This window comes from Mirounga angustirostris, unplaced genomic scaffold, assembly GCF_029215605.1.
Source record: "Mirounga angustirostris isolate CCGP_5_RB_7025 unplaced genomic scaffold, mMirAng1.0.hap1 SCAF_7, whole genome shotgun sequence".
In the NCBI taxonomy this organism is placed as follows: domain Eukaryota; kingdom Metazoa; phylum Chordata; class Mammalia; order Carnivora; family Phocidae; genus Mirounga; species Mirounga angustirostris.
This window is the reverse complement of record NW_026991715.1, coordinates 27323897-27339872: the sequence shown is the minus strand read 5'-3', so window position 1 is coordinate 27339872 and position 15976 is coordinate 27323897. Positions and strand designations below refer to the sequence as shown.

Below are 15976 nucleotides of genomic sequence, written 5' to 3'. Positions count from 1 at the left end.
AAATGTTTTGTATTCCTAATTCAACAGTGTGCAAATATTGGGCCAGCAGATTACAATTATGATGAAACTATCAGTACATTACGGTATGCTAACCGTGCTAAGAATATTAAAAATAAAGCTAGAATTAATGAAGACCCAAAGGATGCTTTGCTTCGCCAGTTTCAGAAAGAAATAGAGGAACTGAAAAAAAAGCTTGAAGAAGGTAACTTTTCCTCAAAATATTAATGTGAATATTGGCTAAAAATATGTTGCTTAACCACGAAGTGTTCTAATAAAAACAACTTATTAAAATTCTTTGAGCATCTAACTTTGATACTGAAAGCGATATTTCTGCAAGGTAACTTGATACATACACACTTTAGCATTTTCATATTAAGTTTAAGTATAATTATGTAATATTTGTGTATGTAATTTTAAAAAAATTCATTTAATTTAAACCTCCATCTCAATCATCTCAGCCCCCATTTCCTTTTATAGATTTCATTTGACCACTTACTAAATAATGAATTTTTTTTGTCTTTGTATAACAGCAAGTTTTACCATATATGTATTTAGGTGAGAATGACCCAGAGTTCTTTGAGAAAGATTTCAGTCACTAATATTCAAAGGAAAGAAATCTATCAGAGTCATGGGTAAACAGAATTTACTATAAGTAAAAATTCATTGTGTGACTTTGAAAATATGCTTTCATGCTTAAATTTGAACATGAGATTCTGTTTGGGGAATCCTTTTTTTTTTTTTTTAAAGATTTTATTTATTTATTTGACAGAGAGACAGCGAGAGAGGGAACACAAGCAGGGGGAGTGGGAGAGGGAGAAGCAGGCTTCCCACTGAGCAGGGTGCCTGATGCGGGGCTCGATCCCAGGACCCCGGGATCATGACTTGAGCCGAAGGCAGACGCTTAACGACTGAGCCACCCAGGCGCCCCGGGGAATCCTTTTCTAACAAGATGTTAGAAGGTTAGAAAGTCTGAAGACCTTGTTCATGAGGATGAGAACTTTACAGACTGTCTTTAAGTGCTCAGTGACTCTACACTTTCATGCTAAGAACCGATTGGCATAGGGCTCCTTTTCATAACCAGGTAAACAAAAGGCTTCAGAATGGTTTTTTTTTTTTTTTTACAGTTTGTGGGGAAACTGGATAGAACAGATGTGAGTTGCAGAGATGCCACCATCACAGATGTTTGGAAAGGGTACTGATTCAATAAACTTGAGTAAGATTTTTGAGGAAAAGCAGTAATTGAGCTGCCTCTTAGATAATGAAATTTGGTATTTTAAATATGACCACTAGGTGGTATTTATAGTCAATATGTTTTAAAGATTTAAAATTTCTTAGATTTGTTAACGTTCAGTTCACACCTTTATTTTGCTGCCTTTATTTTTTTACATTTTTTCATTGTGGCAAAATAAACGTACCGTAAAATTTACTACTTTATCTATTTTTATTCTGTGGCATTGAGTATGTTAACATTGTTCTGTAACCATTACCGTCATCCATCCCTAAAACTTTTTAATCATCCTCAAATGAAGCTCTATACCCATTAAACATTAACTCTCTATCCCCCTCTTTGCCGCAGCCCCTGGTAACCACTATTCTGTCTCTGAATTTGATTATTCTAGATAACTCATATGAGTAGAATCATATAGTACATGTGCTTTTGTGTCTGGCTTATTTACTTAGCATAATGTCTTCAAGGTTCATCTGTATCATAGCATGCGTCAGAATTTCCTTCCTTTTTAAGGCTGAATAATATCCCATTGTTTGTATATACCACATTTTGTTTATCCATTCATCTTTTGGTGGACACATGGGTTGCTTCTGCCTTTTGCCTACTGTAAATAATCTGGCTATGAATGTGGGTGTACAGATCTGTGTTGAGTTCTTGCTTTCAGTTCCTTTGAGTTATATACCCAGAAGTGGAATTGATCCATCATGGGGTAATGCTGACTTTATTTTTAAGACATTTCATTTCACTGATGCTTATGACATTTGTTTTTATAATCCAGTTACAGTTGAGTGTTATGATATGGTAAATACAGTTGATCATATAAATAATAAAAATCAGGCAAAAACATTAAAAGAGTAATTTTTGAAAATTTTTATAGACTTCTAGAAAACTTGGAAGTATAGTGAGTTCCTATATACTGATCACCCAGCTTCCCCTTATGTTAACATCTTATATGACTGGAACATCTTACATTGAACATCTTACAGTTATTGGAATCAGGAGTTTTATGTTGATACAGACTTATTAACTCATCTGTCGATCTTATTCAGATGTTGAGTTTGCCCTCCAGTGCCCTTTTCCCTAGTCCAGGATGCAGTCTAGCATCACATACTGTATTTAGTTGTCTCCTCTAGTCTCCAGTTCCTCACCTTTCTCTGTCTTTCATGGTCTTGACACTGTAAAAGTTACATATTTGTAGAATGTTCCTCAATTTGGGTCGTCTGTAGTTCTCTCATAAGTATTCTGCAAGGTTTCTTCACTCTAAATTCTATAATCTTATATTTTCCTTTGAACTTAAGGTGTGTCTTGTGGTGAGATACTTTGAAACTACTAAAAGGTCCTGTTTCTTATATTTTTTCCCACTAATTTGAGCATCCGTCAGGGGTTCTTGCCAGCAACAATAATTCTGTGGCATTTGCTCCTTGGTGACTTTGTCTTCTCAGCATCCTTCTAATGTTTAATGTTTGGAATTCTGTTGTAAGGGGGAGTAGTCCCTCCTCCCCCATTTGTTTATTCAATTATTTATTTATGTCAGTATTGACTCGTGGATATTTATTTTAGTCTGTGCATTATATAATACAATAATATCATTATTTGTTTTATTGCTCAGATTGTTTGAGCTTTTGCCATAGGAGCTCCTGAATTCAGGGGTAGTTGCTATATCCTTTCAGCATACTTCCATCAGTTTTTTGATTTTTGGTTTTGAGTGCTTCTTTATTTCCAGCACCACAGATGTTTCTTTTCTTCTTCTTCTTCTTCTTTTTTTTTTTTTTAAAGATTTTATTTGTCAGAGAGAGAAAGTGTACAAGCAGGGGGACCAGCAGGCAGAGGGAGAAGCAGGCTCCCTGCTGAGCAAGAAGCCAGATGTGGAACTTGATCCCAGGACCTTGGGATCATAACCTGAGCCGAAGGCAGACGCTCAACCGACTGAGCCACCCAGGCGTCCCTTAGGCTCATTTTATACGTTCCCTACCCTGGCATAAAACCATCTATTTCTCCCTAGCTCCTTTTTAGTGGAGAATGGTACTTAGAAACTAAGACTTGGGCATTATGTGCATTCATTACTACCAGCGTGTCATTGTTACTAGGCCTAAAGAAAATATTTTTAATGAATTCTTCCAATATGCTTATCTCTTCCTATCCATTATTTACTGGTTTAGATATTATCATTTGTGATTATTGTATATTTATTTTTCTCCCCAAATACCTGTTTTTTTACACATTTCATACACGGACAGTGTTATTTTTAAATAACTATTTTGAAGGTAATATAGTACTGATTTGCATTATTAGTTTAATTATACCCTTTGATTTTTGTTTTTAAGTTATTTATTTATTTTTTAAAGATTTTATTTATTTGCCAGAGAGAGAGAAAGTGTGAGAGCACAAGCAGGGGGAGCGGCAGGCAGAGGGAGAAGCAAGCTCCCCGCTGAGCAGGGAGCCCGATGCGGGGCTCGATCCCAGGACCCTGGGATCATGACCTGAGCCGAAGGCAGACGTTCAACCGACTGAGCCACCCAGGCGTCCCTGTTTTTAAGTTATTATACTCTTTGTACAAATAAGCCCTTCTTCTTTTCTTTTGATATAGTCCTGAAAGTGGGATCACTGTGTTAGATGAGTTTTATGGTTTTTTAAAAATACGCAGGTTGAATGAATTTTTAAAAATCTTCAACAAAGGGGTGCCTGGCTGGCCTAGTTGATGGAGCATGTGACTCTTGATCTCAGGGTTGTGAGTTTGAGCCTCATGTTGGGTGTAGAGATTACTTAAAAAATATTTAAAAAATAAAATTTTATACAGAAAACTGAGGAGAAAATGCTCCCCCAAAGTGATTACTTTTTTAAAAAATTGAAATAATGACTTTAACTTGAAATTTTTATATATACATAGAACTTTATTTAAACTAATGATTTGAAATTGTAAGTAGATCAGAATTTGTTTTTGAAAGATTTTACTTATTTGAGAGAGCAAGAGAGGGAGCACAAGAAGTGGGGAGCACAAGCAGGAGGGCAGTATGAGCAGGTAGGTGCAGCAAGGCTCTGCATTTTCTCCTCAGCTGGATGTGGGGCTCCATCCCAGGACCTTGGGATCATGACCTGAGCTGAAGGCAGATGCTTAACCGACTGAGCCACCCAGGCGCCCTTTAAGTAGATCAGAATTTAACTTCTCTTTAGGAACTTTAAAATAAAGCCTCTGTGTACATTATATCTTTTCCTGAGGTTAGCATGTGATATACTGTTTAGGAATATTAAAATACGTTTTGTTTAGGGCAACAAACTTAATGGCAGGCCATAACCTGGCATAGAATATAAATTGTTTTGTAAAATTTTGTTCAAGGGGAAGAGATATCAGGCTCCGATATCAGTGGATCGGAGGAGGAGGATGATGAAGAGGGCGAGGTTGGAGAAGATGGAGAGAAAAGGAAAAAAAGAAGGGGTAAGTTCTTCTTAGTGTTCTAGAAATTAACTGGGATTGCTACCTAAATATGGTTTAACATTCATCTGAGTGCGTGCCTTTTCTTTTGCCATTTTTAGTTATGGTAGCAATTCACACAGAGGAAATATGCCATATACATGATTAACTTTGCCTTATTTTTGTCTCCTGTGCTGATCTCCTACTTACAGTTGAATCATAATGCCATATGTTCTTTTACAGTTTAGAATTGTAAAAATCTGTGACAGTGGTTATACCATGTAAAGATTTCATTCAGGGTCTTAATTTTATGTGAGGACTTGGATTTGTGTTGGGAACCTAAAATTTTTTTTAGGAAGTCAGGATAATGTGGCGTTTTTCTCAAGCATGGTTCGGCTTTAGAAGTCAGTGAATTTTTAAATGATGAATTTGTATGAGGGTTCTATTTTTTTAATTTAATACTTTGCCTTATAAAATGTACTTTCATTCTTACCCTTTTATGGGGCGTTTGTTGCCAAGTGTGAAGTAAGTTTGTATTTATTGTGATAAAGATATAGATAACAGGCAAAAGAGAGAGACATATTATAATGGCCCACTTTTCAAACGTTTTTGCTCTTAATGTTTATTTGTTTCAGAACTCTCTTCCATTAACGTGGATCATTAATGTGTGGATCATTGTTTTCAAGCTGGTGCATATTTTGCTTGTCTTATTAAAATGATCTTGCTGAAAATAAACCCAGGAGTCCCAAATTTTAAAACCAAAGGTTCTGTAACTTCAAAAGACAGGAAGAGCATGATTTAGAGGAAGAGCATGATTTAGAGTAGAACTACAGTCTGCTGGCCCACCACCTGTTGTTATAAAGAAAATGTTATTAAACATCCATGCTCATTTGTTTGTAGATGGTGTACAGCTGCTTTCCGATGAGGCTGTATGGCCCACAAAGCCTAAAGCACTTACTGTCTGTCCCTTAACAGAAAATGCTTGCTGACCCCTTATTTAGATAAATGGTTTTCTGTTCATACTATTTTTTCATAGACTGTTCATAGCTAGAGCAGCTCATAGATTTGTTACAAATAAAATTTAAAATAGAAAAAAAAGCTATTGCTTAATACGTTAAAATATTTATTAGTAGGTTACCTTCCTTCCAGGCTTAGAAATTTTAAAATTTTTAGTGAGCCTTTCACAGTTTTGCCATGAAACCTGAAACATACGTAATTATATCCAGTTGCTTGATGTTTTGGTGGAGAGTAAAATTGGAGACAAGCCAAGCTATCTGTGATGAAGGGTAACTCATCATTCCTATAGTTTTAATTGTGCATAACTTTAAATTTAAAACTCACTTCCTGTAGCTTACCAGGTAAATAGTTGAAATAGACTTAAACGTCACCAAATGCCTTGTTTTTTATTCCTGTCATTCCAAGCCTCTTGAGTTACTGCGTTGTAAGTGGGCAGTGGGGTTTGCCCACCGTAGACGCTTAAAGGAACCCAGTTTCTTTTCTTTAAAGATTTTATTTATTCATTTGACAGAGACACAGCGAGAGAGGGAACACAAGCAGGGGGAGTGGGAGAGGGAGAAGCAGGCTTCCCGCTGAGCAGGGAGACCAATGCGGGGCTCGATCCCAGGACCCCAGGATCACGACCTGAGCCGAAGGCAGTCGCTTAACCGACTGAGCCACCCAGGCGCCCCAGGAACGCAGTTTCTAAGTGCCCCGTTTGGCTTTGTAACAAGAGAACATTGGGTAGTCTACAAAGACTGGTATTAAGGGAAAGTACATTTTGAAATGTTCTTTAATGCAAAGCGTGATTTTTCTTTAAAATTCTCTCTGTGGAACTGAATTTTCCCGTGTGTATGTGTTCATTTTCTTGTCTCCTCTTCCTCTGGCTCCCGTCGGGCTCACTTCCTTGTCTTCCAGGCAGCAGCAGCGGCAGTAGCTCAGACTCTACATGCTCTGTCATAGAGAAGCCTCTGGATAAGTCCTTGCCCAGTGAGTGCTAGCTCTTACATTCTCTCACGGAGCTTTGGCTTTCCCATCACCCGTGGGCTTCATTTCAGAAATGCTGCGCTGCTCCCCGTCATTACTTAAAGAGTACATGTTGGACTTCTTAGCAGAACAAAGCATGTGATGATTTCCCCCTTCCTCATTGCTTCCAGTTAACTGTAACTGCTAAAACGTGTGCTTAACGCTTCTGTTTGAGACAATGGAAGAGAGATTCGTGCTTTTGCGATTGAGATCATGTAAAGAGAGCTAGTAAGCTGTCTGAAAGAATAATTCTTATGGTTCCTTTTTATGTGTCAGGATAAACTTCCAATCCTAGTCAGTATAAGGGACGTGCAGTCATGAAGCCTGAATTTCTAAAAGTACCGATTACATTTGGCAACACACCAATGCCCATTATAACATGTCTTAAGTTATAAAGATTTTATGCTTTGGTGTCCTACTCTTAGGGGTAGCTTAAGATTGAAAGCTCCCAAAGTTTGAAGCACGTAAAGATACATTGGATAGTCTTTTATTTCAAATGGCCACTTTCCTCTGTTTCTCAACTACCTGCTTGATTTTAAGAAACTTTCTAAGCTATGATTAGAGACTTCAGATCCACAAGAAGTTAATGCAGGATCTGTCTAGACGTATTTCAGTCATAAAGGCTTTTTCTTAAACCTTAAATCAGTTGAAAAGTATTACTAATTTTATTTATATTTTTAGAAGAAAAGGGAATTGATTTTTTTTTCTACTAGATTGCAGCTTACTGCCTTTTAAAGCATTATCTGTGTACTTAACTTTTCTAAAACTAGTAACAAACACATTTGGTTATTCTTACGCATTTAGCTTTCTAGAGGAAGAATTCCAAGAATATTAGGAATCATTTTCTGTCTTGACAATTCGTACATTTTACCAAAACAATTAATTTTATAGGACAATTTATGAAATACAAGAAATTGCTTTAGAAACCATATAGAGGTATTATTATGGTCAGATATGAGAAAATACCTGAGTAGCATTATAATTTAAGTTTCGGTTTTAAAATTTACCTTAATCTTTAAAGAGTAGTTATATGAAAGTATGTTATGAAATGAGTTGTACTTGGTTCAATTCATGGAGTTTTGGTTACTGTTTGTGTACCTAGCACATAACATTAAGTTCTTCTGTTGTGATGTGGGCATATTGGTGAAGTGGAAAAATGGTTTTCCTTAGCATGTGGTTGCTGTGTGTAACTTGTACGTACCTTCCCTTTTAAAAATACGAATGGCTTTTTTTTAAGGTGTTCTTTGCTTGAATCATCAGTTGATCATTTACCTCAATGGGATTATAATTACCCTTAACCATCTACTAATGGATTGAATGCAACTTCGTTAGTATACAGGTGTACTTCACTTTATGCAATTAATTTTTTTTTCTGAAAAAATTGCTTATAAATCACATTAGAAAATCAAATCTGTTGGGAGAACTTGCTGTCCTTAACATTTCTTTATTAAATCCTTTTGTTAATCAAATTATCACTGCAGATTACTATAATCCAATTTATCTCTTTAGTTGATTGAGGTTTTTGTGTTGGATTTTCTTAAAGGGGAGGCACACCTGTATGGGATCTTTATATTAGAACATTGAATTGGGAAATTTTGGAAATTGACAGTGCAAATTTTGCTACTTTTAACTTACTGATTTTTCAAATTGACATAATTTTCTGTTTTGTCCTTTTACGTTACTTCCCAGATCTTAGCAGTTTCCCAATTCCATGTGTACCGTTAGTATAACCACTTGGGGCTGAACTGTTATATTTGCAGAAGTCTGGGAGTCATTGTAAGCTCTTGAGATTGATTTGAATTGTAATCTTAGTCTAAATTAATGTTATTTGCTTTAATTACATCTCTGTGTTGAATATGTTTTTCTTTTTACATAAAGCTGCTCTTTTTCAGTTTTGATGATTTATTTCTATATTTATACTATAAATAAATGCTGTTAAACATTTTTCTTTGTTTTACAAAGGAAATAATGATTTTCTTTTTTTCCTCTTCATCTCTGTGCATATGCTTCCTGTCTACGATTTGCTTACTACTCTTACTGAAAGATCAAGCAGGTTGGTGTGATTGATTTGCACCCCACATGGTACAATTATTTAAACTATAAAGAACTTTGTTATTTAACTACATTACATTTTTTAAATTTAATAGTTTTTTTCAAGGTAAGTATCTGTCTTTTGTATTTCAAAAAATCTTTCAACATTAGCTCTTTTTTTTTTTTTTTAACTTTTTCTCTTAAATTAAAAAAAAAAATTCATTTCAGTTTTTGTTCAGGAAGGTATTAGGAACATTCTTGTTTCCAAACTATGTTTTTAGAAGAACAATTCAGAAGTATTAGATTGACAGTGACAACAATACTGGATTCTCTAGACCTAATTGACAAAATAGACAAATATAACACCAGAACCAGATGACATGATCTTTTTTCCTAAGTTTTTAAAGACCCGTTAAAGCAAATTTTGGTAATACAAATTTAAATGATTTTCACTTTCAAGCTTTTTTTTTTTTTTTTTTTTTAAAGCAAGGAGTCAAATGCCTGGTTACTTATGTCCATAGGTGCTCATGTAATGAAAATAAAATTAATTCAGTTAAGTCTTCCCAAAATTCTTCCCTTTCACTTTATCTTGCCGAAGTTCATTTTGGCAGTTTTGGTTGGAACACGTGGCAAAGAGCAACTAAAAGTATTACTACTCCTGTTTGGCTTAATTAAATACTGTATGACATCACCATTTTTTTTAAAGATTTGTTTACCTGAAATTTTGTGTTGAATTGTATCATGCAGTATTAGAAGAAGGATTTTTGGTTGTTTTGATTAAGATTTTTAGAAAATCTTAAAAAAAAACAATCTAAAAGTGATTTTTAGTGATGTCATGATTTTAAGTGCCTGGTTAGGAAAGTTGGAATATATTCACACTTAGCCTAATATATTATTTGGAGAGAAATACAGTGATTTATCTGAATAATATTGGCTAAAAATTATGTTACTTAAATATCAAACTTTTGAAACTGAACCTAGCTATAAATGCATGGACATCTCTATGAGAATGTTGTAAGAGCACAGTAAGATTTTTGCTGCTAAAGCATAAGTTGGAAAATACTACCTGAATGGTTTTTAGTAACTAATGCAATTCAGGCCTAGTAGTAATTCATCAACAGGTTGTGCTTTTGTATTTCTACATGTAATATCTTTTTAATTTACTGCCTCTTAATGGGGTTGGAAACTGTAAGTTTTTAACTTACAGTTAACCAAACAGTTAGAACCCTACATGCTTAAAAATTAATGTGCATATGTTTATCAGATCATTTCCACTATACTGTTAGTATCCATGTCTTCAGAGGTTTTTTTATCTTAACATACTTGCTGTTTTTTCTTTAGATATTTGTAATTCTGAGGTAGAAAGTAAGTTATAATTTTTTAATGCATGCACTTTATTTATTTTTAAAGATTTTATTTTTACATAGTCCCTATACCCAACGTGGGGTTCAAACTCACAACCCCAAGATCAAGAGTTGGATGCTCTACCAGCTACAGCAGCCAGGCACCCTCTGCATGCACTTAACTTTATACTTGAATCTACAATTTCCCCCCTCAAATTTCTCAGAAATAGTACTACTGAGTAGAAATCCTTTCTAGGAGTTCACTCTGAACAGGAATTAGATTACTTTTTAAAATTATTTTTTTAACAGCATAAATCAGAACATTCAATATGGGTGACTGTGCCAAGGAAGCCAACATATTCAGGTCTACATCCTGACTTTTGGAATGCAATGAATCACACCACACCAAAGCATGAATTTGGATCAGTGCTCTTATTTACTCTTTTATGTAACTGACTTGTTTTGTGGCTGAAGTTCACTTTGGACTTTTATTTCTATAGAAGGGAAGGGTAACGTATTTTAAACCCTTGGGTATTTTGGGTTTTTTTTTTTAAATATAATTGTATCCTAAAGATTTGAAGTCTATGAATAATTCTTCATCTCCTAGTTCCTGAAAGTATATATTCAGATATATATCTGCATCATCATTATTTTTCAGTTCTCTTTCCTTGTTAGCAGGAGGGGCTAGCTTTTGGGTGGAGGCATTAACAGTTTATAAACTCCTCTGGTTTACATCCTTCTGTGGTCCTTTGGGAAGGAAGTTAAGAATGACAGAGAGCTTTCAGGAGAGCCTCACACCAGTTCTACGAAAAGTTTGATTGTTTTTCTAAAGGAAGGTGTGTTTCAAAGAAATGGTATTTCCAGAAATGAATTCTCTTTGGTTCAGTTTCATAACCAGTTTAATAACGTAGTTTTTTATTTTCTCTTTTTGATTTCTCATTTTAATTTTATGATTTTCAAATTCATTCAATAAGCTTTTATTGAACATCTGTCGTGTGTGTATGAAACACTCTACTGGGCACTGTAGTCAAAATAATCAATTGGAAGCTGTACTTCCAGCTTTATTATTTGGTAGTATTTCTACTTATGTTTGATACTTGGCATATTTAAAATGGCTTAGGTTTAGGATCCTGAGTTTGACATAGTAACGAGCTATTTTAGTTGCTCATTTAAGATATGATGCTAGATCATGGTAGCTCAGCAACTTTATGTAAAATGCCTGGTTAATTATAATATAATCATTATATGATTAGGATAAAACTTCATCCTTTAAGGTATACTAGGTATGAGATGAAATACTTCCAAATAATTTTATTAGACATAAATTTTAGAAAAACTCTGAAGATACGTATTAGAAACTTGCTGTTTTGCCTGACACTTTTATCTGTGCAATTTATGTCTATATGTGACTTCTGTTTATTCATTTGTTTTAGTAAGTTTTGGGGAGGTATTTTGGGAGGCCACTTGATTTTGTACCTAGTTATCAGAAAAAAGTAACTAAATAATTATACTGCTTTTTTGAACAGATATCTTATTTGGGGACCCATAGATCCTTTGGTTTTTTAAATTTATTTGGCTTTCCTTTATTAACCTTTCTCTTTTTTTTTTTCCTACTTACCTGTTTTGCTTCTCTTTCACATACTTTTGTTCTTAGTTATCATCGCACAATTACACAACATTTTGTTTAGCAATTAGTTAAAAAGTTATTCTAGGAACATAATAAATAGAAATAAAATATTTGATTTCCTTAAAATGTTGTGTTTTGTATTATTGAGGAATGTATCTTTTATAATTGAAGATAATTTACACAAATCTGAAAAATTGGCTCCAAAGTGATTGTTGGAATTAAATGACTCATATAGGCAAAAAGAAAGTATCCCCAGATAAGATGGTTGAAATGCAAGCAAAAATTGATGAGGAGAGAAAAGCGCTTGAAACAAAGCTTGATATGGAAGAAGAAGAAAGAAACAAGGCTAGAGCTGAATTAGAGAAACGGGAGAAAGATCTTCTTAAGGCCCAGTGAGTATTACTTAATTGAGATGGATTCGTGATTTAAATTTCTGGTATTTTTCATAGGATATATAAGAAAGAAAATTGAATAGTAGTTAAAGGCTTGATTTTTGTCTCTCGAATAGCTTTTTTGATAGAGGGTTTTGTTGTATGTGTTCTATATCCAAAAATTACATCTGTTTTTATTATTTCATCTCTGTGTAGGAGGAAAAATTATCAGTGAACTTGGATGTTATAGATTAAATCATAAGTTAATTTATACTACCCTGTGATATAATTTGATAGAGGTGTTACATAATTATATCCCAATTTTAAAATTTTGCCTCCAGATACCTGTAAAGTTTTGGGAAATGATATTGGTAGAATAGTAGATAATTGATGGATATTCTCATTTTTAATCAACAGACAAGAACATCAGTCTTTGCTAGAGAAATTATCTGCACTGGAGAAGAAGGTAATTGTGGGTGGTGTTGATTTGTTGGCAAAAGCTGAGGAACAAGAGAAACTTCTTGAAGAATCTAATATGGAACTGGAAGAACGGAGGAAAAGAGCAGAGCAACTTCGCAGAGAACTTGAGGAAAAAGAGGTAATAATGTGACTTTCTGGTTTTGGTTGACACTTTGCCTTAAGTATTTAAGTCCTCTAGTGAAAAGCTTTATATCTGTCATCTTTAATTAATTAAGTGTAGTGGACACACAGTGTTACACTAGTTTCAGATGTACAACATAGAGTGATTAAACTTCTCTATATGTTGTTCTGTGCTCACCACAAGTGTAGCTGTCATCTGTCACCGTATAATCCTATTACAGTACGATTGACTATATTCCCTATGCTGTACCTTTCATCCCCATGACTTATTCCGTAACCAAAGGCCTGTACCTCCACTCCACTTCACCCATTTTTCTGTCTCCCCCCAAGCCCAACCATCAATTTGTTTTCTGTAGTGATGGGTCTGTTTCTGCTTTTTGTTTGTCTGCTTGTTGATTTGTTTCATCTTTTAGATTGCACGTATAAGTGAAATCATATGGTGTTTATCTTATATCTATAATCTTAATGAAATTTTAAAGCAGATCTGTGAATTGCTTTGAAAGATAATAGTTGCTAAACATTTTTATCATTTGTTAAAAAATTAAATTTTTGATTTAATGAAGAAAATTATTCTAAAGTTTATCAATTTTTGTTGTAGCAAGAACGCTTGGATATTGAAGAAAAATATACCAGCTTGCAAGAGGAAGCACAGGGAAAAACCAAGAAATTAAAGAAAGTTTGGACTATGCTGATGGCTGCCAAATCAGAGGTTGGTCTCCTAGAAATTACCTCCAAAGGTAGCTCTGAATTAAAAAAAAAAAAAATTCTTTGAGTAAGTATGATTAAGAATCCTAAAGAGATCTTAATGTATGCTTACAATTTTAAAGAAATAACATTTTCTCCTTTGTGTGCAATTTCAAATTTTAGCTATTAAGCTGTATTGTATATTTCCAACCTTAATAACATGGAAATAGTGATGGATAGTGTCATTCTGTCCATTGTTTGTTGAAGGAATTGAGTAAGCTCTTATAGGATTTCTTAGGCCAGTGCCTTTATCAGTTGAAATTGTTTTATATTTAAAATCTTGTTTGCCCTTAATATTTTTATTGATTTTTTGGTAGATGGCTGATCTCCAACAGGAGCACCAGAGGGAAATTGAAGGCCTGCTGGAGAATATTCGACAGCTTAGCCGGGAGCTCCGGCTTCAGATGCTTATCATTGATAACTTCATACCTCAAGATTATCAGGTAAGAGGGAAGTTCTCTGTTCTAGATATTATATCACTGGCTGGGGTGAAGAAATAAGGAATGTAAATTATAATTTAATTGATGGTAAATATCTGCATTTCAGTTATTGACAGTAAAATTTTCTTGAACTAATGCCATCACATTTCACTTCAGCTGTTAACTTTTCTTAATACATAATTCTGTGAGTATGTAAGTATCTAAGAATTTCTCAGCCCTTTGGAGGAACCTAGATTTATATAATTGCATTCAGAATCAAGGTATAGGTCCTAGTTATACATTCAATATAATTAATCCTATAAATAGAATAAACAGAACTCCTTTGCTAATTTTTCTTCCTGCTTATGGATACCAACTGTGTGTGTGTGTGTGTATGTATGGCGTAGTGTGGTGTATATGATAAAATAAACATAACATGAAATTTACCTTTTTAAACTATTTTTAAGATTAGTTCAGTTCAGGGGTGCCTCGGTGGCTCAGTTAAGCGTCCGACTCTTGATTTCAGCTCAGGCATGATCTCAGAGTCGTGAGTTTGAGCCCTGCGTCCAGCTCTGTGCTCAGAGGGGAGTCTGCTTGATATTCTCTTTCTCCCTCTGCCCTTCCCTCCTTTCTTTTTTCTCTCTCCCTCTCTCTCTCCAAAATAAATAAATTTTGAAAGAAAAAAAAAAAAGAATACAGTTCAGTGACATTGAGTACATTCACAGCATGTTGCAATCATCCCTGCTATCCATCTCCAGGTGGATGCTGATTCTTAATTCTAGTATAACTTTAAAATCTCAGCCTTTCTTCTTCTTTATTCAAAATTTCTATTTTTCTAGTACATTTTAGTAAACCTTAACATACTGATTTTTCAAAAAATGTGAGTATATCAAGATTTTTTTCTGAAAATAAGCCTTAATATTTTTTTCCTTTGGACCTCAGGTGCACAGAATTAATTATTGGTTCATGGTACATTCTTCTTATTGGTCTTTGGATGACCTGCCTTTATTTAGTTGGGGTTAGTTTTGTTTGTTTGTTTGTTTGTTTTGGTTATTTTGTAGTGAACTTGTCATCAATAACAAAAGCTAATACCACAACAGTAACCTACTTCTAACCAAATGGTTTTCCTCTTCCCTCTTCCATCCCTTTGCCTCTTGCAACTCAAGGTAACCATCATCCTGAATCCCATGTTTTTCATGTTCTTTCCTTGCTTTTTATGGAAGAATATAGTTTACTTGCATTTACATGTATTCTTTCAAAGTCTGTATTTTTAAATATATAAAAAAGTTATAATGCAGTATATAATGTTTTGAGGCATCTTTTTTTTACTTAATAAGATTTTAGTTTTGTGAATATTTTCCAGTATTTCAAATGTTATTAAATATTAAAAGTAGATCATCTTTGATTCTTAAAAGGAAATGATTGAAAACTATGTCCATTGGAATGAAGACATAGGAGAATGGCAGCTAGTGAGTATTATCTGCATCCTTCCATGAAATACTTATGGAGTGTTTCCTATAGACTGGATCTGTGCTGGCTGTGAGGGGAGAAAGATGGTCCAGAGAATGAATCAGATGAGAATCCACTAGGGTGGATAAGATGTTTTCCTAATTAACTATATCACAGCACACAGACTTTTCAGGGGAAATGGTGTAGTTTGGGGCTTCATAGGACTGTATGATCTGTAAATCCCTTTTTTTTTCAGCATTCAAATTTTGAGCATGTTTTATGAGCATAACATCAGTATATCTCATAGTAATTTGCCTTATTTATAGTACTAATTGCTAATTAAGACATTTTTCCTCCCTCCCCGTTTTTTCCTTTTTTGAGAAATGTGTTGCCTACACAGGAAATAACATGAGGAAGCAGACTCCAGCTCCTGATAAAAAAGAGAAAGATGTAAGAGTGCTTTTTTTTTTTTTTTTTTTTTGTAACTACAGTTCCTTTATTAGGAATTGGGTTACTAAATTCTGTTATCAATATGATATAAATTAATCAGCTCTGCTGAAAAATAGGCGGATCTCTTGGGAAGAGAAGCCCCAGGAGGGGTGATAGAGGACCTTTCTGTTCTCAGTCATGAGGGCAGGCTTATGCTTTGTACGACACGAGGGGCATGGCGGCTTCTTCAGAGCACTCTTTGCCCCCTCTCCAGGCTGTGGGGGGATAGTTGGAGACCAGAATG

At 34.5% G+C, this 15976-nt stretch overlaps 1 protein-coding gene across 2 annotated transcripts in view; it reads left to right on the top strand.

Moving 5' to 3' along the window:
• Window positions 1-15976, top strand: part of KIF3A (kinesin family member 3A) — a 53407-nt gene that overhangs the window by 31576 nt on the left and 5855 nt on the right. Inside the window, exons 8-15 of one of the 2 annotated variants that reach the window (XM_045892467.3) lie at window positions 28-202; window positions 4563-4661; window positions 11896-12052; window positions 12449-12629; window positions 13230-13340; window positions 13693-13818; window positions 15210-15263; window positions 15625-15693. In XM_045892467.3, the coding sequence (XP_045748423.1) occupies window positions 28-202; window positions 4563-4661; window positions 11896-12052; window positions 12449-12629; window positions 13230-13340; window positions 13693-13818; window positions 15210-15263; window positions 15625-15693 (972 nt within the window). The remainder of the gene's footprint in view (window positions 1-27; window positions 203-4562; window positions 4662-11895; window positions 12053-12448; window positions 12630-13229; window positions 13341-13692; window positions 13819-15209; window positions 15264-15624; window positions 15694-15976) is intronic. The other variant, XM_054511435.2, reaches the window with a different exon arrangement.